This window comes from Convolutriloba macropyga, chromosome 11 (assembly GCF_964194025.1).
Source record: "Convolutriloba macropyga chromosome 11, txConMacr16.3, whole genome shotgun sequence".
Taxonomy (NCBI): domain Eukaryota; kingdom Metazoa; phylum Xenacoelomorpha; order Acoela; family Convolutidae; genus Convolutriloba; species Convolutriloba macropyga.
The window spans coordinates 39689200-39710353 of record NC_134478.1 but is presented as its reverse complement, the minus strand read 5'-3'; the positions used below and the strand labels follow the sequence as shown (position 1 = coordinate 39710353).

Sequence of the window (21154 nt, the reverse complement as noted above, 5' to 3'; positions counted from 1 at the left end):
TTCCGCTTAATGTACAAGTCCTAGAGAAAAAATTGTTCGGGAAAGGTTCTTCCATTAGTGAAAACTAACACAAAACTACCTAAAAAAGCATCGATTTTGCTCATTTATATTGTATATGAGTCACCAAAGGTCACCTAAATATCATTTTTTCCCCTCTTATTGTACAAGTCCTAGAAAAAAATTACATAGGGAAAAGTTGTTCAATTAGTGAGAACCAACACAAATCTACGTGAAAAACATCAATTTTGCTCACATAGCAATTATATGAGTCATCAAAGGGCAATTGTACATAATTTTTTCCTCTTAATATACAAGCCCTAGAGAAAATTTTCTTAGGAAAAGTTGTTCTATTAGTGAAAACTAACACAAAATTACCTAAAAAACATCAATTTTGCTCATAAAACATGTATATGAGTCATCAAAGGTCACATGTAGATCATTTTTTCCTTTTAATGTACAAGTCCTAGAGAAAAATTTATAAGGAAAAAGTTGTTCCATTAGTGAAAAATAACACAAAACTACCTAGAAAACATCCATTTTGCTCACATAACATATATGAGTCATCAAAAGTCAATTTTACATCATTTTTTCTCTTAATGTACAAGTTCTAGAGAAAATTTTCTTAAGGAAAAGTTGGTTCATTGATGAAAACTAACACAAAACTACCTAAAATCATCAATTTTGCTCATATAACATGTAAATGAGTCATCAAAGGTCGCCTGTAATTTATATTTTTCCTCTTAATGTACAAGCTCTAGAGAAAAATTTCTTAACTAAAAGTGGGTTCATAAATGAAAACTAACACAAAGTACTTCAAAAATATCAATTTTGATTATATAACATATATATGAGTCATCAAAGTGCAATTTTACATCATTTTTTTCCGCTTAATGTACAAGTCCTAGAGAAAAAATTCTTCGGGAAAGGTTCTTCCATTAGTGAAAACTAACACAAAACTACCTAAAAAAGCATCGATTTTGCTCATTTATATTGTATATGAGTCACCAAAGGTCACCTAAATATCATTTTTTTCCCTCTTAATGTACAAGTCCTAGAAAAAAATTACATAGGGAAAAGTTGTTCAATTAGTGAGAACCAACACAAATCTACGTGAAAAACATCAATTTTGCTCACATAACAATTATATGAGTCATCAAAGGTCACATGTAGATAGTTTTTTCCTTTTAATGTACAAGTCCTAGAGAAAAATTACATAGCAAAAACTTGTTCAATTAGTGAGAACCAGCACAAATCTACGTGAAAAACATCAATTTTGCTCACATAACATTTATATGAGTCATCAGAGTGCAATTTTACATCATTTTTTTCCGCTTAATGTACAAGTCCTAGAGAAAAATTTCTTCGGGAAAGGTTGTTCTATAAGTGAAAACTAACACAAAATTACCTAAAAAACATCAATTTTGCTCATATAACATGTATATGAGTCATCAAAGGTCACATGTAGATCATTTTATTCCTTTTAATGTAAAAGTCCTAGAGAAAAATTTATAAGGGAAAAGTTGTTCCATTAGTGAAAAATAACAGAAAACTACCTAGAAAACATCCATTTTGCTCACAAAACATTTATGAGTCAGCAAAAGTCAATTTTACATCATTTTTTCTCTTAATGTACCAGTTCCAGAGAAAACTTTCTTAAGGAAAAGTTGGTTCATTAATGAAAACTAACACAAAGTACTTAAAAAATATAAATCTTGCTCATATGACATATATATGAGTCATCAAAGTGCAATTTTACATCATTTTGTTCTGCTTAATGTACAAGTCCTAGAGAAAATTTTTTTATGGAAAGGTTGTTCCAAACTAACACAAACCAAATTATAAAACATCAATTTTGATCATATAACATATAAATGAGTCATCAAAGGTCACCTGTAAAATACTTTTTTCCTCTTAATATACAAGCTAGAGAATTATATCCAGGGAAAAAGTTGTTCCATTAGTGAAAATTAACACAAAATTATCTAAAAACATCAATTTTGCTCATATAACATGTATATGAGTCATCAAAGGTTACCTAAAAATCATTTTTTTCCTCACAATGTACAAGTCCTAGAGAAAAATCACATAGGGAAAAGTTGTTCAATTAGTGAGAACCAACTCAAAACTACGTGAAAAACATCAATTTAGCTCATATAACATATAAATGAGTCACCAAAGATGACCTGTAAATTAATTTTTTCATCTTAATGTACAAGCTCTAGAGAAAAATATTCAGAGAAAAGTTGTTTCATTAGTGAAAAGTAACACAAACTTACCTAACAAAGATCAATTTTCCTCACATAACATATATGAGTCCTCAGAAGTCAGTTGTACATCATTCGCTTCTCTTACAAGTCCTAGAATAAAACCTATAATTGAAAAGTTGTTTCATTAGTGAAAACTAACACAAAACTACCTAAAGCATCAATTTTGCTAATATAACATATATGAGTCATCAAAATCAATTCTATATCATTTTTCCTCTTTATGTACCAGACCTAGAGAAATATTATTTAAGGAAAAAATGGTTCATAAATGAAAACTAACACAAACTACTTAAAAAATATCAATATTGCTCAATTAACATATATATGAGTCATCAAAGTGCAATTCTACATCAATTTTTTCCTCTTAATGTACAAGTCCTAGAGAAAAATCTACCTAAAAACATCAATTTTGTTCATAAAACATGTATATGAGTCATCCAATGTCACCTGTAAATCACTTTTTTCCTCTTAATTTACAATTCCTAAAGAAAAATTTTGAAGGGAAAAGTTTTTCCATTAGCGAAATCTAACAGAAAACTACCTAAAAAACATCAATTTAGCTCATATAACATGTATGAGTCCTCAGAAGTCAATTGTACATCAGTTTTTCCTCTTAAAAGTCCTAGAGAAAAGTTTCTTAGGTAAAATTTGTTCCATTAGTGAAAACTAACACAAAACTACCTAAAAAACATTAATTTTGCTCATATAATATATATATATATATATATAATATATATATATATATATATATATATATATATATATATGAGTCATCAAATGTCACCTGTAAATCATTTTTTTCCTCTTAATTTACAATTCCTAAAGAAAAATTTCTTAGGGAAAATTTGTTCCATCAGTGAAAACTAACACAAAACTACCTAAAAAACATTAATTTTGCTCATATAATATATATATATTTATATATGAGTCATCAAAGGTCACCTGTAAATCATTTTTTCCCTCTTAATGTACAAGTCCTAGAGAAAAATTTCTTAGGGAAAAGTTGTTCCATTATGGAAAACTAACTCAAAACTACTTATAAAATTATGAAACATCAATTTCGCTCATATAATATATATATATATATATATATATATATATATATGACTCATCAAATGTCACCTGTAAATCATTTTTTTCCTCTTAATTTACAATTCCTAAAGAAAAATTTCTTAGGGAAAAGTTGTTCCATTAGTGAAAACTAACAGAAAACTACCTAAAAACATTAATTTTGCTCACATAACATATATATGAGCCATCAAAGGGCAATTGTATACCATTTTTTCCCTCTTAAAATACAAGTACTACAGAAAAACTCCTAAGGGAAAATTAGTTCAATTAGTAAAATCTAACACAAAACCACCTAAAAAACATCAATTTTGCTCATATAACACATAATAATGTACAAACTAACACAAAACTACCTATCAAAAGATCAATGTTCTCACATAACTAATATGAGTCATCAAATGTCACCTGTACATCATTTTTTTTCCTTTTAAGGTACAATTCCTTGGGAAAATTTTCTTAACAAAAATTTGTTCCATTAATGAAAACACGGAACTATATTCAAGAACATCAGTTTTGCTCAAAAAACGTATAAATGAGTCACCAAAGGTCAATTGTACATAATTTTTTCCTTTTTAACGCATACGTTATGGAGACAAATTTTTCAAGTAAAAGTTGTGCTACTTTAAAAACAAAAATTTTGCTCACATACAATATATATATATATATATATATATATATATATATTTATATGTATAATTGATGTATAATTGAACTCAGATGACTCTTATATATATATATATATATATATATATATATATATATAAGAGTCATCTGAGTTCAATTATACATCATTTTCCCTCTTAATGTACATAACCTAAAGAAAAAATTTTAAGGAAAAGTTGTTCTTTCAGTGAAAAGTAACAGAAAAAGATTTTGAAAAAGATCATTTTAGCTCATATAACATTTATATGAGTCATCAAGGTCAATTGTACGTCATTGTACATGTCCTCCTAATGTACAAGTCCTAAAGAAAAAAATTCTTACAAAAATTTCCATTAATGAAAACTAACAAAAAACTACTTTAAAAAACAACAACTTTTCACAGACAACATAAATATGAGTCTTCAAATGTCAATTTTAACATCATTTTTTCCTCTTAGTGGACAAGTCCTAGAGACAAACTTCTCCAGGAAAAGTTGCTCCATTGGTGAAACAAAAAACTACTTAAAAAATTATCAACTTTGCTCAGATAACCTTTATATATTTATATATATATATATATATATATATGTATATATATATATATATGTGTCATCAAATGTCATTTGTACATCATTTTTTCCCCGCTTGTTTGTATCAATTTTCTTCTCTTAAGGTACTAGTCCCAGAGAAACGAATTTCTATAGTAAAATTTGTTTCATCATTAGAAATTTACACAATTACTTTAGAAGAATGTTAATTTTGCTCACATAAATTATATACGTGTGATCAAAGGTCATTTTTACATCATTTTCACCCATTTAGTGTACAAGTCAAAGAGAAAAGTCTCTTAAATAACAATTGTTTCTTAAGTCAAGACTAACACAAAATTATCCAAAAGTAAATCAATTTTTGTCATACAGAATATTGAAATGAATTAAAAAAAAACAAACTGTACATCATTTTTCTTCTTAATGTATATATCCCAGTAAAAAATTTTAAAATTAAAAACTCTTTCATATGTCAATATTAACACAAATTCACTTGAAATATCTAATATGCTTGGATAGAGCAATTATGAGTCTTCAAATATCAGTTGTAAAAAATTTAGCTCTTAATGGACGAGTAATACAGCATAATTCAATTAGTGCAAGTTTTTTTACATTTGAAAAATTTTTTTTTTCAAAATTTCATGACAATTATGCTCTTACAATAAAAATGAGTAATCAGCGGTTAATTGTGCGGCCTGAATCTTTTTCTGTTTAAGTAACGCTGAAAAGTTTACTTTTTGAAAAAGGTTTGATGGAAAAAATTCTAAACAGAAGACTGGAAAAAATATCTGATTATGCACCTTTTTTGAGTCATAAAAGATCAATTGCAAATTTTTTAGGGTTCTTTGTGTGCATGCAACAGCAAAATATATATGATGAAAATTGTTTTTAAATCAAATCTTCAAAAAAAGTAAAATGCATAATTTTGTTGGTCATGAACTATTTATGAATGATTGGATGCCAAATTTTACATCTTTTCAGATGTTTGAATATACAAGTAAAAAACCAAACAGTGTTGAAACAAAGAAGTTTTATAGGTAAATTTTTTTCAAAAATTCTAAACAGTGCGTCAATTTTATGCTCAAACGCACTACTTTCGTCCTGAGGGGTTCATGCTAAACCTGTTTATTTTAATGAACAATTATTGCGGCAAAGTTTGCTCAGTGAACCTTGTTTTATATGTAAACACTAGGTAAAAAAAACTTTTCATGCTCATTCATTGTGTATGAGATATCAGAGGTCAATTAATCATTTTTTTGTACCTTTTAAGGTTTTATGCGATATAACAAAGTTAACTTAAGGAAAAAATTTTATACGGGAAAAATTGAAGGAAAATCTATTAGCAAGCGTTACTTTCATACACCTACACTGTAGACATGTTGTTGAAGATTAAGTGCTTATTTCTTTGTCTCTTTATCATCAGATGCTAAAACAGTTTTTTTAATGATAAATTTTCCTCAAATGAAAAAGTAAACAATATTTTTTCTATTATGCTTCAATACCAAACTCCAATTTATATGATTGCCATCAGTGGCATACTGTACCATTTTTTGTCTCCTAAATCATAAGTAATGCATCAAAGTTTACTCCATGAAAGGTTTTATATAGCTGAAAATTCGATCGAAAACCTTCCAAAGTGTATCAATCTCATCTTTCTACTCTGTTTTACCCTTCTTTAGTCTTCTGATCTTTTTCATATCTCTTAATAAACAAGTAATACAACAAAATGTGCTGTATAAAAACAAAAAAAATCTTAGAAGGAGCATCACTCTCATACTTCGTATGTACAATTAGTTCAGCAAAAAGTTCGCACTGTTAAGTGTTTTATGCAATGCTGCTGAAATATTTGTAATGTTACTTGAGTCTCACTCACTAATTGTGAGTCATGAGAAGTCGACTGCAAACCACATTTATTATATCTCATTGTTCAAAAAATGCAGCAGATTTCAAAGTTGATTTATAGTTAAAAGCTTAGACACAAGTCTTCATCAATGCATCAATTTCATGCTCATACACTTTTTATGTGTTATCAGAAATCAGCGGTTTATCATTTCAAATATCCTAATCTTAACCAACCATCAATTTCATTCTAATCAACATTATATAGAGTAAGGATCAAAACAAAAAGGCTCAAAAAGCATCATTTATTGAGGTTATACCCTTCATGCTATGTCTGTCTGGTTAATCGAGTGCTCAAAGCACATCAATTCAGAGGTTGAAAATTGCAGGTTTCGGAGCAAAGATTGCTTACTTTACAATAGACAAAGATTGCCTAATATACAAAACTGCTTAAATATGCAAAAATTGAATGAACATTTTGTACTTTTTTCTGATATTCTGATAAAAAGCTTGGAGGCAAATACTGTTAGTTGAAACGGTTCAAAGGACACACTCTTTGGGAACAAACTGTCTGTTTGCGGTGCGCAGGGTGACGGGTGTTAGTACACTACTGCGCGCCGAAGACACACGGTATGTTGCCAAGGAATATGTCGTCGAACATTTTCAACTAATAGTACATGTCTCTGAGCTTTTTATCAGATAAGGCATACCAATTGTTCATTAAAGCTTTTGCTTTTTTGGGCAGCTTTGAGTTTCTAGCTTTGTATATCGAAAGTTGCAGGTTTTGGAGCAAAGATTGCCTACAGAAAATACAAAGATGCTTAAAAAAGTGAAAATTTAATGAACGTTTTATATGTCCTATCTGATAAAAAAGATTAGAGACCTGTACTATTACTTGTTCGAAGGAAATGTTCCATGGGAACAACCCGTCTGCCTTCGGCGCGCAGTATTGTTCTACCACCGGCCAACCTGCGCACCAAAGACAGACGGATTGTTACCGAGGATTATGCCCTTCGGACCGTTTCAACTAAGAGTACCTGTGTCTAAGCTTTATAGCAGAAAAGGGTACCAAATGTTCATTAAATTTTAGCATTTTTAGGCAATTTTGTATACTAAGCAATTTCTGTCTATTGTAAAGTAAGCAATCTTTGCTCCGAAACCTGCAATTTTCAACCTCTGAATTGATGTGCTTTGAGCACTCGATTAACCAGACAGACATGGCATGTAGTGTATAACCTCAATAAAGGATGCTCTTTGAGCGTTTTTGTTTCGATTCTTACTTTACACCATGTTAATTAAATTGAAATTTCTGTGTGTTAGTTTTTAGGAGATGTGAAAGGATAAACGACTGATCTTTGACAACACATAATGAGTGTATGGGCATGAAACTGATGCATTGATTATGACTTGTGTCCAAGCTTTTCTTTTACGTATAAAACAACTTTGATATCTGTTGCATTATATGAAGATTGAGAGGAATAAAAAACATGGATTTCAGTCGACTTTTGACTAATTAGTGAGAGAGACTCAACTAACATAACAAAGTTTTTATCAGCATTGTATAAAACACTAAACAGTGAGAAAATTTTGCTACACTATTTGTACATTAGAAGTCCAAGAAAATTATACATTTACCTTTGTCAACTCGTATGTAGTTTTGTCGTATGAGAGTGATGCTCCTTTTAAGATTTTATTGTTTCTATAGAGCAAATTTTGTTGAATTACTTGTTCATAAAGAGATATGAAATATACCAGATGACTAAAGAGGAGTATGATAGAGTAGAGATGTGAGATTGGTACACTTTGAAAAGTTTTTGATCAAGTTTTCAGATTTATAAAAAATTTCATGGAGTAAACTTTGTTGCATTACTTATGATTTAAGAGACAAAAAATGGTACAGTAGGCCTCTGATGGCACTCATAACAATTGGAGATTGATATTTAAGCATAATTGAAAAAATTTATTACAAAGAAAAAAAATTTAGCATCACATGATAAGGAGGCAAGGAGATAAGCCCTTTATCTTCGACAACACGTATACAGTGTAGGGAAATGAAAGTTACGCTTGCTTTAAGATTTTTCTTCACATTTTCCCGTTAAAAAAAATTCCTTAAGTAAACTTTGTTATATCGCACAAACTTTAAAAGTTACAAAAAGATGATCAATTGACCTCTGATATCTCATACACAATGGATGAGCATAAATAATTTTTAACCTAGTGGTTACATATCAAACAAGGTTCATTGAGCAAACTTTGCCGCAATACTTGTTCATCAAAAAAAAGGTTTACCATGAAACTCTCAGGACTAAAGTAATTCATTTGAGCAAAAATTTGTATTTTATAACATCTGAAAAGATGTAAAAATGGGCATTCGATTTCTCATACATAGTTCACGACCAACAAACTTATGCAAATGAATTTTTTTGAGAATTTCACCTGAAAAAAAAATTTTCATTGTGTATATTTTGCTCTTAAAAGCACACAAAGAGATTTATAAAACTTGCAATTGATATCCTATAACTTAAACAAAACATAGGAGCATAATCAGATATTTCCCCAATCTTCTGTTTGAAATTTTATCTATCCAACCGTTTTTAAAAAGTAATCTTTGCAGTGTTACTTGAACAGAAAAGATTCAGGCTGCACAATTAACCAATGATTACTCATTTTTAGTGTAAGAGCATAATTGTCATGAAATTTTGAATAAATTGTTTTGTTTCAACTGCAAAACAACTTGCACTAAGTGAATTATGCTGTATTACTTGTACATTGGGAAACCAAAAAGTTGTACAACTGATCTCTGAACACTCATAAACTCTCTATCCAAGCATATTGTCTTTTAGGTAAATTGGTTTATATATAGACATATGAAAAAACTTTTAAATTTAAAGTTTTATACTGGGATATATACATTAAGAAGAAAAATGACGTACAGTTTTTTTTAATTCATTTTGATATACACAAAAATTGCATGACAAAAACGGATTTACTTTTGGGTACTTTTGTGTTAGTCTTGACTTAAGAAACAACTGTTATTTAAGAGAATTTTCTCTTTGACTAGTACATTAAATGGGTGAAAATGATGTAAAATGACCTTTGATCACTCGTATATAATTTATGTGAGCAAATTTAACGTTCTCCTCAACTAAGTATGTCAATTTTTTAAGTTAATTTTGATATTAAAACATTTAACCTTAACAAATTCTTCTCTAGGACATTAAGTTGAACAAATTATTTACAATTCACCTTTGATGACTCCTACATGCGTTATGTGGGCAAAATTGATCTTCTTGAAAGTTGTTCTGTGTTTTTGTTTTCATTAATGCAACAAATTTTTGCTAAAAAATTCTTCTCTGGGACTTGTACAATAGGAACAAAAAGATGGTGTACAGGTGGCATTTGATGACTCATATATTTTTCATGTGAGCAAAATTGATGTTTTTTAAACAACATTTTTCTGTTAGTTCCCACTAATGGAACAAAATCTTCCTAAGAAATATTTCTCTAGGACTTGTACATTAAGAGGGAAAAAAATGATGTACAGTTGAACTTTGAGGACTCAAATTTATGTTATGTGAACAAAATTGATGTTTATTAAATAGTTTTGTGTTAGTTTTCACTAATGGAACAACGTTTCCTTAAAAAATTTTTCTCCAGGACTTGTACATTAGAATGTAAAAATCTACAGGTGACCTTTGGTGACTCATTAATATGTTATGTGAGCAAAATTGATGTTTTTTATGTAGTTTCGTCTTATTTTTCTATCACTAATGGAACAACTTTTCCTTTGGAAATTTTTCTCGAGGACTTGTACCTTTAGAGGAAGAAAATGATGTACAGGTGACCTTTGATGACTCTTATATATGTTATGTCAGCAAAATTGATCTTTTTTGTAGTTTTGCGTTAGTTATCACTAATTGAACAACTTTTACTAACGATACTTTTCAAATTTGATAGGTCATTGGTATACACTTTACATTTGATATACATTTCAAATTTGATAGGTCATAAATTTTTTTGTGTGATGCAATCTTAACAAATGATAAAAATGTGTTTATATGCTAATTGACTAAAATCAGCTAATTTCTTTACAAACAAAAAGAAAAACAATTGCTGACGACTAAGTGATGCTAATTTATAACTATTTTGATCTTTCGACTACTCTGTTTTGATCCGTGGATGAGTTATAAAAGTAAAAATAAGAAATGTTGAAGGAGCTACATGAAGTTAAAAGAAGATTTTTAGAACTAACTTTTCACAAGTTTTCTGTTTTGCATCACTTTTCTTGCTTAGGGACTATTGGTGGGCTCTGATAAAATAACAGCAAGATGCTGATACTGGTTTCCAGATGTTCTTCTCTCTTTGTTTCCTTATACTAATTTGTTTTTTGAGGGAGTCTTGATGCGCTCGGAAATTAAACAAGAGGTTTTGTTCCGGTTTTTTTCTTCTGTGTGCTTATCCTGTCTGAAGCCGTAGTAACAAGATGTTGTTCAACCCAATCGTATTTCTGGACACTATTCGATTTCTTGACAGATTATTCAAAATAAAAAACAAGAAGTATTATTACTTTTTTGCTTCCTCGAGGACTGTGTTTTAACTTCTTAATATCTTTTTAATCAAATTTTTTCAAATGAATTAACCTGATTTTTTGAGGGGTTGAAGTTGCTCTCAGCTTGCGAATAGATTTTTCTACTCGACGACTGTCTTTCCTGACGATTGATCTTTGCTGGACAAAACAACAATTAATCAGGTCAAACTTTCAGTTTTCTTAGATTATTATCTTTCGGAACTCTATTTCACTGCTCCTAAATTTTTGGTCATAAACTCTATTGAAAAATCATTTACTTTCTTTTATCGTGTACAAACTTGTTGTTGTCGGGTACGATTTTTGTAAAAACGTAATATGTGTGAATCATATAGCTAGTTGTGTAATAAATGAAAGGGAAGTCTTTTAACCGACTGAACGAGACAAGCTCGAATTTGAATTTGAGTTTGTGTTCTAAAAATAGCCCTGAGATAATATTGTCATAAGAATTCAGAACGCTCACTACCAAGACGTTTCGCATGTGTTTAGAAATAAAATCTTCAACGTGAGAAGTCTCTGAGCCTGCATATGCAATACAAATAAATAATTTAATCAAATAAGTCAACCAGATTTCCGGTATTGCGCAAAAGCGTTCATGACAAATATAGATTGGATTCATAGCCCTCAAGCATTTGATGGTTATACAAACAGTATTCTCCACAATGTGTAAATTTCCCTTATAAACGAAAGAATTAAACCTGTCAATTTCAAAATTGAGGTAAGGTAAGTCTATTACATATTCAGGCAACAATTCTAACATACAGGGAATAATTTCCAAGAACTTTCCATCCGCGCGCATGATCGAACATGTTTGGGTAAAATCAGTCAAAAAGTTTCATCAGGTGTATAGGTTTGTTACTACTAACATGTCCAGAAAAATGACAAAAGACCCACTTATATCACGTAGAATCGCCAGTTGCGTCGCAAATGTAACATGAGTACAGGAACATTTGATGACAGGGGTTCTTCGCTTATCAACTTACCAAAGTTTTATTCATCTCTCGTTGGGACAGCAACCGTTTCATAATCTGTCTATGAACAACATTGTTAGCGCCCAACGAATATGTTACGCAATTCCGAAGTATTGACAAAGATAGGACTATCTGCTTTGAGATAGGACTATCTTTTTCTCGCCAATGTTTCTTTTTAATCATCAGTGAGATAATAGCAGCGCAAAAAAGCAGTCTAATTCAGAATGATTGTAATCACAGAGAGCTGAGTAAAATCAAAAATCACACCATTGTTCTTCCTCCAGAAGTTGTTCCACAAATCTTCGCCTCGGAGCATAATAAGGTGGATGACGTCAGCAACCATGCGAAATTCAATACAATCCAATTACTGTGTTTTAAATGCAAAAACAAATAAGTTTCGTATCAACTTTCGGCAAAAGGTCATTCTAAAAATCGTCTACAAGCGTTTATAGGGCTTTTGGCACCATAGTCTTGCAATGTTAAAATATCATCATTTCTATGAAAACTTTAAAATTTCGCGTGTTTGGTTTCAACAAAACATAATAAAATATCGTGTCAGCTAATAGAAAGGAGTTTTTTGACCAACGATTCCATTTGAAAATTGAACCGATCAAAATATTTAGTTCCATAAATGGAATCAAATCTAATGCAATTTCTTCGTAAAAAATATAGCGAATTACAAGTGGAATACAATCTTAAAAGATTTTTAAAAAATCCGATGATCTGAAAAAATCAAAGTAAATAAAAAATAATTCGATAAAAATCAATGCGAGAAAACGTATCGAAAAAGAACTCCAAAACATTTTTCTATTTAAAAACTTTATGGAGGAGACACCTGATTTTTCCAACTCAAAATAGCGGCTGCTTAGCAAAAGCCGCCAAATAAACATTTTGACGTCTTTTTCCTTTCGCCTTCTGTCGTAACAATAATTGAGACAGAACGTCTATCTAAACAGAGAAGAGTTGTAGTCAAATACAATCTGCGGAAAAGGATAAACTGAAGTCCTCGCAAAAAGTATCATTAGAAGAAGTTTCTGATCTCTAAGAGTTAACAAATCCTAATGGAAAGGCACAAAAACAAACCGGCAATTTTTCTGAAAAAAGGTCACCTTTATTCAGATAACTGAACAAAAACAGAGGCTAATAAAAGAAAAAACATAGCAGGACAAGTCCTGACGTACAATTCAAAGAATTTTCATTGACTAAACAGAAAAACTAGACCTAGAATGGACTATGAGTGAATTGAGAAAACCATTTTAAAAAAATCAGATCAAAAAATAAGAAAAAAAAAACAAAAAATCAATGTCAAAATGCCGCATGTGAACAAAAAAACCACTAGCGAGAAATGAAAAATTAATTCAAACAAAAAACTAGGTCTAGAATGAGCTGTGAATGAATTGGGAAAACCATTTAGAAAAAAAATCCGATCCTAAGAATCGAAAAAACAGTAAAAATCAGAGTGAAATTGCCGCATGTGAACAAAAAACCACTAGCGAGAAAGCGAATTTTTGTTCAAACACGGTTTTCTCACTCTACTTTAAAATTAGAGCGAAAAAAATTCACGCCGCAAAACCACTCGCTTTTTCGCTCCATTTCCTGTTTCGGCGTGACCAAAATCACTACTCCAATTTGACTTCAAAAATCATGAAAATGTGTGAACAGATCTTAAAAAAAAGACAGCGCCCCAATACAATTCAAATTCTTTGAATTGTAAAAAAGACAGCGCCCCAATACAATTCAAATTCTTTGAATTGTAAAAATAATTTTGCCTCCTTACAGGACTTTGCAGACATATCATTTGTAACACTGAAAAAGAGGGGAAAAAGCAATATAAAAACTTGTGCGACTCATATAATCATTAAGTTCTCAAGGAAACGGTTCGCGCCAAAATTGAATCACTCTATGTGAATTGGGCACAATGAATAAAGATAGGTATTTATTAAGGAAGCCAAAGAAATCTAAACCTAAGGCAACTAAATGAGAGGACAACAAAAAGAACTAAAATGAATGGTCAAAAAATACACTGATTTTTAAGAATAGCTGAAATCATTTGAAATCATTTGACACCAATTAGAAAGCTCATCGGTTAACTCAAGCGTTGTGCTGCATCATTCGAGAACCACAACGTCTAGGTGACAGCACAAAAAAAGAGACAATTTTTATTTCTCAATAGTTTTCCAAAAACTAATTTTTCTTTACAAAAAACGAGAACTGCAGAAGCATGACAAATGTACTAAAAATTTGAAAAAATATCCTGAGATATTCAATGGGACCCACTTATGTTTAAAAAAAGTCTTAAGACAACAAGTAGAACAATTTTGTAAAATAAATCACTGATAGCTTTAGTAAACACATAGTGATCAAGAAATCGAAACCAAAAGATATCAACTAGAAACAATAAAAAGGTTGCTTTATAGATAACTAAGTCAACGAAAAGACAATAAACAAGGAACTGCAAATTGAACTGTGATTATTGCCGAAAAAAGTTGAAGCTCTTAAAGACGCGTCAGTTTGATCTCGTTTGGCTAAAGCCATTTTGATATTCGTAGAATAAAATGAATTTAAATAGAAAATTGAACTGGTTTTTATGAAAAGCCAACACCGAATTGAAAACAGTTGTTCTCATAGCAAGGTCGAAAACTGTAGCAAACAGCAGGAATACAGCCTATGAATACTGTTTAAAATTATACATAATCTAATGAGTTGAAAAGCAAAGGAAGGTTATGAAGAATTGACACCCATGGAACTGTAGGACAATACATGAACGAATAAAGAACCTATTTGGAAAAAAAATCTGAAAAAAGGCTTTTCGTATGTCATGAAAAGAATAGTTACTTTATATTCATCACAGCTGTCTTTATATTGAATGTAATTATGCTATGTGTCCTTAGACAGCAGAGGTTAATTTCATTGGAAACCAACGAGACAAATTGTATTGAAAGGTTAAAAAAAGCGATTAAGAATTGAAAAAAAAAACTTTTCCATTTTTTTCATTTTTGGAATTAAAGACCAGTCGAGATCCACTAAACCATGAAAACAATGTGGAGACACGTGAAAAAATTGAGCAGTAAAACATTCTGAAAGAGTTTAACGCTTCTTAGTCACTGATCATTTACTACAATTCAAAGAATTTTTACAATTCAAAGAATTTGAATTGTATTGGGGCGCTGTCTTTTTTTTAAGATCTGTTCACACATTTTCATGATTTTTGAAGTCAAATTGCAGTGGTGTTTTTGGTAACAGGAAAACAGGAAATGGAAATGGAGCGAAAAGCGAGTGGTTTTGCGGCGTGAATTTTTTTCGCTCTAATTTTAAAATAGAGTGAGAAAACGGTGTTTGAACAAAAATTCGGTTTCTCGGTAGTGGTTTTTTGTTCACATGCGGCAATTTCACTCTGATTTTTACTGTTTTTTGGATTTTTCGGATCGGTTTTTTTCTAAATGGTTTTTCCCAATCCATTCACAGCTCATTCTAGGCCTAGTTTTTTGTTTGAATTAATTTTTCATTTCTCGCTAGTGGTTTTTTTTTGTTCACATGCGGCATTTTGACATTGATTTTTTGATTATTTCTTAATTTTTTGTTCTGATTTTTTTTTTTCAAAAATGGTCTGATTTTTACTGTTTTTTGGATTTTTCGGATCGGTTTTTTTCTAAATGGTTTTTCCCAATCCATTCACAGCTCATTCTAGGCCTAGTTTTTTGTTTGAATTAATTTTTCATTTCTCGCTAGTGGTTTTTTTTGTTCACATGCGGCATTTTGACATTGATTTTTTGATTATTTCTTAATTTTTTGTTCTGATTTTTTTTCAAAAATGGTCTGATTTTTACTGTTTTTTGGATTTTTCGGATTGGTTTTTTTCTAAATGGTTTTTCCCAATCCATTGACAGCTCATTCTAGGCCTAGTTTTTTGTTTGAATTAAATTTTCATTTCTCGCTAGTGGTTTTTTTTGTTCACATGCGGCATTTTGACATTGATTTTTTGATTATTTCTTAATTTTTTGTTCTGATTTTTTTTCAAAAATGGTTTTCTCAATTCACTCATAGTCCATTCTAGGTCTAGTTTTTCTGTTTAGTCAATGAAAATTCTTTGAATTGTAGGTCAGGACTTGTCCTGCTATGTTTTTTTTTGTTTTTTACCACCTTAGCCTGTACCGCAATTTTATTTCTCTTCTGATAAAAATGTCAAAAAAGTAAGAGCAGTTAATAAGAAAAACTTGGCTGGAAAACTCCCAAATTCAATCCAAAAGCAATCTTAAAAATCTCTGATCTACCCAGCAGCCGTATTGAAAAGTGATATTTAAACAGGCCGAAAAATGGTTTATCCAACATATTAAAAATTCATTTTGGATGTCGGTTTAATTGAACAAATTACGGAAAATTTTTTTTGAGAACACTTTCATAAGAAATGGAACAATAAAAGTTCTCATTTGAATTAACGAAGATTGTTCCGACATTTTTGGGGTCTGCTTTTTCGCAACTTTGGTTTCAAATAAAAAAATTACAGTTTATCTAAAATTTTATCAAAAACCGTAACAACTGTTTTGCTTTCATTCTTTCTTAACTCAAGCTTTGTGAATTTGTTTCAGCTCCAATTCTGAAAATTATAACCATGAGTATCAACGAAACTACAAACGACATTTGTGGAATTTGTGCAAATGAATCACTATCATTATACCATTGCAACAGTTGTCAAGCAAAGAGTCGCAACAGTGCTTCGACAAATGAGCTTATTTGCGCGTTTTGTATCGGTTTTCATCTAAGATGCAACCACCATGTAACTGATCAAAAGGGATCAAAACCATTAGTGTGTCCGACGCACAAAATGTTGCAACACGAGTATTGTCGCACTTGCGATTCTGCAATTTGTTGGGGATGTATGTCCAAACACAGTGGACATAATTTCAGTTCACTGGATGATAGAGCTTCAGAATTGAAACCAAAAGTATTTGAATGTTTGAGTCAGTTGGAAAACGAAGAAAAATTGATGAACGCTGCAAAAAATAAAATTGTGGACACAATAAAAAAGCATGAAGAGGAGCAGAAAACACTTCGTGAAATGTTTTTGGCAGAAATTGAAAAAATAAAAGAAAAAGGATTGAAAACTATTGACGAAAATTGCAGTTTGATGAAGGAGCACTTGAAAGCGCTTGATGACGTCACCAAATTACAGCAAAAATTACGTGAGTTACTTTCGGTATCAAATGACCATTTGGTTGATCAGTTTCCAGAAATTGACAAAGAATTCAAACACATGTTAACTTCAAGTGACAAAATGAAGAAACAACAAAATGCTTTTATTTTGTCCTGCAAGGCGGATAGTATTGCCACTAGTTCGAAACAACTGCATAGTTACATTTCAGGAGATCTGAAATCTGTTCTCGGAGATCAAATTTGGTATTGTTGGCATAATCAGGCCCTCAGCAAGGTTTGGAAAGCTGGGCAAAAACTTTTTCTAGAAGATGTCACGATTGATAATTCTGGAAGTGTCTCGTACCTAATTTACAAAGCTCACGAGTTCAATGAAGAAATCACTCACTGCTTCTCTTTTATCAGCGCTTCTAATGATTTAACAATCGTTTTCCTCACGAAAAACAAAACTTACCTATTTAATCCCTCAGATGCAAATATGACACTTTCAACTGTTCCATATCCGAATAAAACTCATTTCTTGTGGCCTTATTATGTACACAATCAAAAGAATCAAACCCAACCACATTGGGCTTACTGGGAAGGAGGTGTGATTAGGTTCACACACAATTCTTCTTTCACTGTTCAGTGTGAATCAATTCCATCTGTCAGAATGGGACAACATGTCTGGTGTTGGCTATTCTTTATCTCATCCGACAACAGTGTTATAGTGGCAGACATTCATAATAACAGAGATACTCGATTTACAATTCCTGACATTGAACGCATCAGTTGTGTATCATTCAATTACAACGCTCTCTTCATTTTCTCTGCAGATGGCACCTATTTTTACACTGTGTACTGCATACAAGACTTCAAATTGAGTGAGCCTGTGAAACACAACTGGGACAATCAATCAAATGTTATTACTGTCAATAACCATTCAATAACTAAAGCCGCCAATCCCTCAGATCACCAACATCCTTATCTATTCAAAGTTACAAGTGTATAAAAAAGAAATATGCAGTACAACTGAGAAGGAAAAAGGTCCAGCAGCACGTTCCCAGTTGAAAATCGCCTCCCCTTTCTGTGCTATACTTTACCATAATATTTCTTGGCCTAGAGTATAGAAAGCCGAATACCAGTCTAACAATGATTGCGGGCCGCTGTTCAAGGCCATGCTTCTCTTGCGCTGTAGGATGTAATCCGGAAATCGCGGGTGGGTCATCTCAAGAAATTCTTTTTTCTTTGTATTCGAATTCGCCTAATCGCTATAGCCTGGCTTATCTTATTCTATTTAATTTAACATAGTAAGCGCATATGTGGGAAATTATTGGTTGTCTCTGATTGGTTAAAAAATTGATCAGTTAGTAATAGCCCCCTTTAGCAAAATGGGAGCAATTGTTGAAAAAATCCAACGATTCTCCTTTTTTTATATTTCTTCATTCAAGCGCGATTTACGGCCTTCGTTATTTTTTTGCGGGGCGTTTCAAATGGACGACGTTTGAAAACGAAGACACCAAAATTTTGTATCGAATGAACAATTAATACATCCGACAATTTTGTTGACTAAGCGGTGGGCGCGCTTTGCAATAACCGGCCCCAGGATGAAGTCAGGACAGGTATTGGCCAGACCGACTTGGTTCGCGGACAGGGGGGTCCGGTGCGACCGTCCACAATGGTCTGGAAAAAATTTGGGTCGCGCCTTCCGTCTGGCCAATGGCAAATTTGGTCTGTTCGGTCTGGCCAATACCCATATTTCGTTCTGTTCGGTCTGGCCAATACCCAAATTTCGGCCTGTTCTGTCTGGCCATTATCCAAATTTCGGTCTGTTTGGTCTGGCTAATACCCGTATTTCGGTCTGTTCGGTCTGGCCAATACCATTTCTCTGTCAGTTTGGTCTGGCCAATACCCACATTTTGGTCTGGCCTGAACGGACAGACCAGAAGATGGTTATTGGCCAGACCATACAGACTTTGTCCAGAATTCGGGCCAGACCGAATCGAGCAGACCTAGGGTCTGTTCGGTCTGGCCATTGTTCTGGACAGCGGTCTGGCCGATGGTCTGGACAACGGTCTGACCTAGGGTCTGTTCGGTCTGCCCAATGGTTTGGACAATGTCTGGTCAGTCTGGTCAATGGTGGCCAAAGTCTGTTCGGTCTGGCCAATACCTATCTTTGGGTCTGGTCGGTCTGGCCAATGCCTGTTTTGGGTATGGTCGGTCTGGCCAATACCTGTCTTGGGTCGCGGACTTCATCCTGGGGCCTGTTGTTTTCGGATTACATCCCCCAGTGCTCTAAAGGCATTGCCGTGGACAGCGTTCCAGTATCACCTGGCTACTCTATATTTGCCTAATTTTGGCCTATTCTAGTTATTATATACATGCGTGACTACATTATTGAAAGCATAGAGAGAAAGGACAACAACAACGCGACAACAAAGAGGTCCATTTACAATTGTCATGCATTTGAAACTAAATGCCAGTGTAACCTATTTGATTTGTCGTCTATTTGAACGGTTCCCAGCTTTTGTCGATTTACTTTTGCTGTGTGAATAATTATCATGGTGTCAGGACAATAAACCCAATACCATAATACCTAACGCCATAATAACCAATCCCAAAATACACAATGTGCCAGATTACCCAATGCCAAAATACCCCATACCAATCCACCCAATGCCATAATACCCAATTCCTCATAATCTCAACCTCCTCATGTGGATTTTTCTGTTATTGCAACCCCGATGTCTATTTGCACTCCCCACTTTTACATGTTATAGCATTTTTTGTGAAATTTCATACACTTATGCACTAACGACAATTAAGCAAGAACGGCATTTACAATTTATTGAAGCAGCGCAGACAAATGCGGAATTTAAACTATGCTTAGATTAATAAAGATTAAGTGTTGTTGCTATTTTTGCATAGGAATGGCATTATGGCACAAACCTTGACAACCGGAAACAAAAATCAATCGAATTGTCTACCGGTGCCGGCAATTCGTTGTTACCAGACCTTTTTAGAGGGATCTTTTCCGCTAGCGCCCCCCCCCCCCACTCCACTAAATTAGGCGCCTCCCATTTTTATATGTTTCAACATTTTGTGTGCATTTGAGTTATTACGTATGCATACGTGTGAGTAGGCATTTAGAAAATACTACTAGAGCGGAGGTCTGAAATTAATATGTGTACAGTAATAAGTCATTGCATATAATGTAACATCAATCAAAAACTGCGTTTTTAGTAATTACGAGTTTTATAGAGGGGTCTAGTGCTATATTTGTCCTGAAAATTGTTTCATATATGGTTGTTGATGTGTTATACCAGGAACGGTATTATAAAAACAAATAACCTGTTCAGAAGGGAGCAAAATATTGAATTTTGAGGGTTGCCTAAGTTTCGGCAATATAGGACTGGGAGGGGGGTGCTAGCGGAAAAGACCCCCTTAGAGAACCCCCTTGTCATTAGAGAATGGGGTTCTCTAGGGTACCAAAAAATATTTTCTTTGAGAGGTTGTAAAATAATGGTTATCTAGTACGGGGGGACAAAAACCGAATATATCTAATTATCTATTCATAGTTACTCAGGTGAAAATAAAAACGAGTATTTCAAACAAGAGAGAGAAGGGAAAAGCTGAAACTGTAACTGAAGCTACGATTCAAAACAATGATCCAAACAATTCAGACTTATAAGTCTGAATTGTTTTGAGTTGCAACTTTCGCTGTGTGAATTAACGCTTATATAATATTCATTCAAAATGCTCGAGAATGTACTAATTGTTCCTATATGTAAATAAATGCTCATGGAACACGTTTTGTATGATTCAGTATTAACATTTGCGCAAATGAAGACCCGGTTCATTTTGGCAAAACTTTTGATTGATCATTATCGAAGCAAATAATGCGGACGCTTTCTACCCTAGTTGGTAGAAACTGGTTCTATGCCTGGAACTGGAATTAATGAAAAGACCTAATAATTTCGGGTGGAGGGGTTAAATATTGAAATTGAATTAATTACACGGCCGAGGACCCTAGTTAAAGTCGAGGCCAAATCTTTTTGTAAGTCCAGCCAAATTATTTGCATTTATCGAGTTCAAGACTTTTCA

At 32.3% G+C, this 21154-nt stretch overlaps 2 protein-coding genes across 5 annotated transcripts in view; one reads left to right on the top strand and one right to left on the bottom strand.

The window, feature by feature from the left end:
• Nucleotides 1–20086, top strand: part of LOC142349868 (uncharacterized) — a 60616-nt gene extending 40530 nt beyond the window's left edge. For 2 of the 4 annotated variants that reach the window (XM_075401691.1, XM_075401692.1), the window contains one exon: nt 16510–18270. In XM_075401691.1, the coding sequence (XP_075257806.1) occupies nt 16510–18062 (1553 nt within the window). In that variant the 3' untranslated portion in view covers nt 18063–18270. Of the gene's footprint in view, nt 1–16509; nt 18271–19375 lie in introns of those variants that run through there. The other 2 variants (XR_012760852.1, XM_075401693.1) reach the window with 2 other exon arrangements.
• The window catches only part of LOC142349625 (uncharacterized), a 343675-nt gene that overhangs the window by 90094 nt on the left and 232427 nt on the right, over nt 1–21154 (bottom strand). The gene's annotated exons all lie outside the window — the stretch shown is intronic.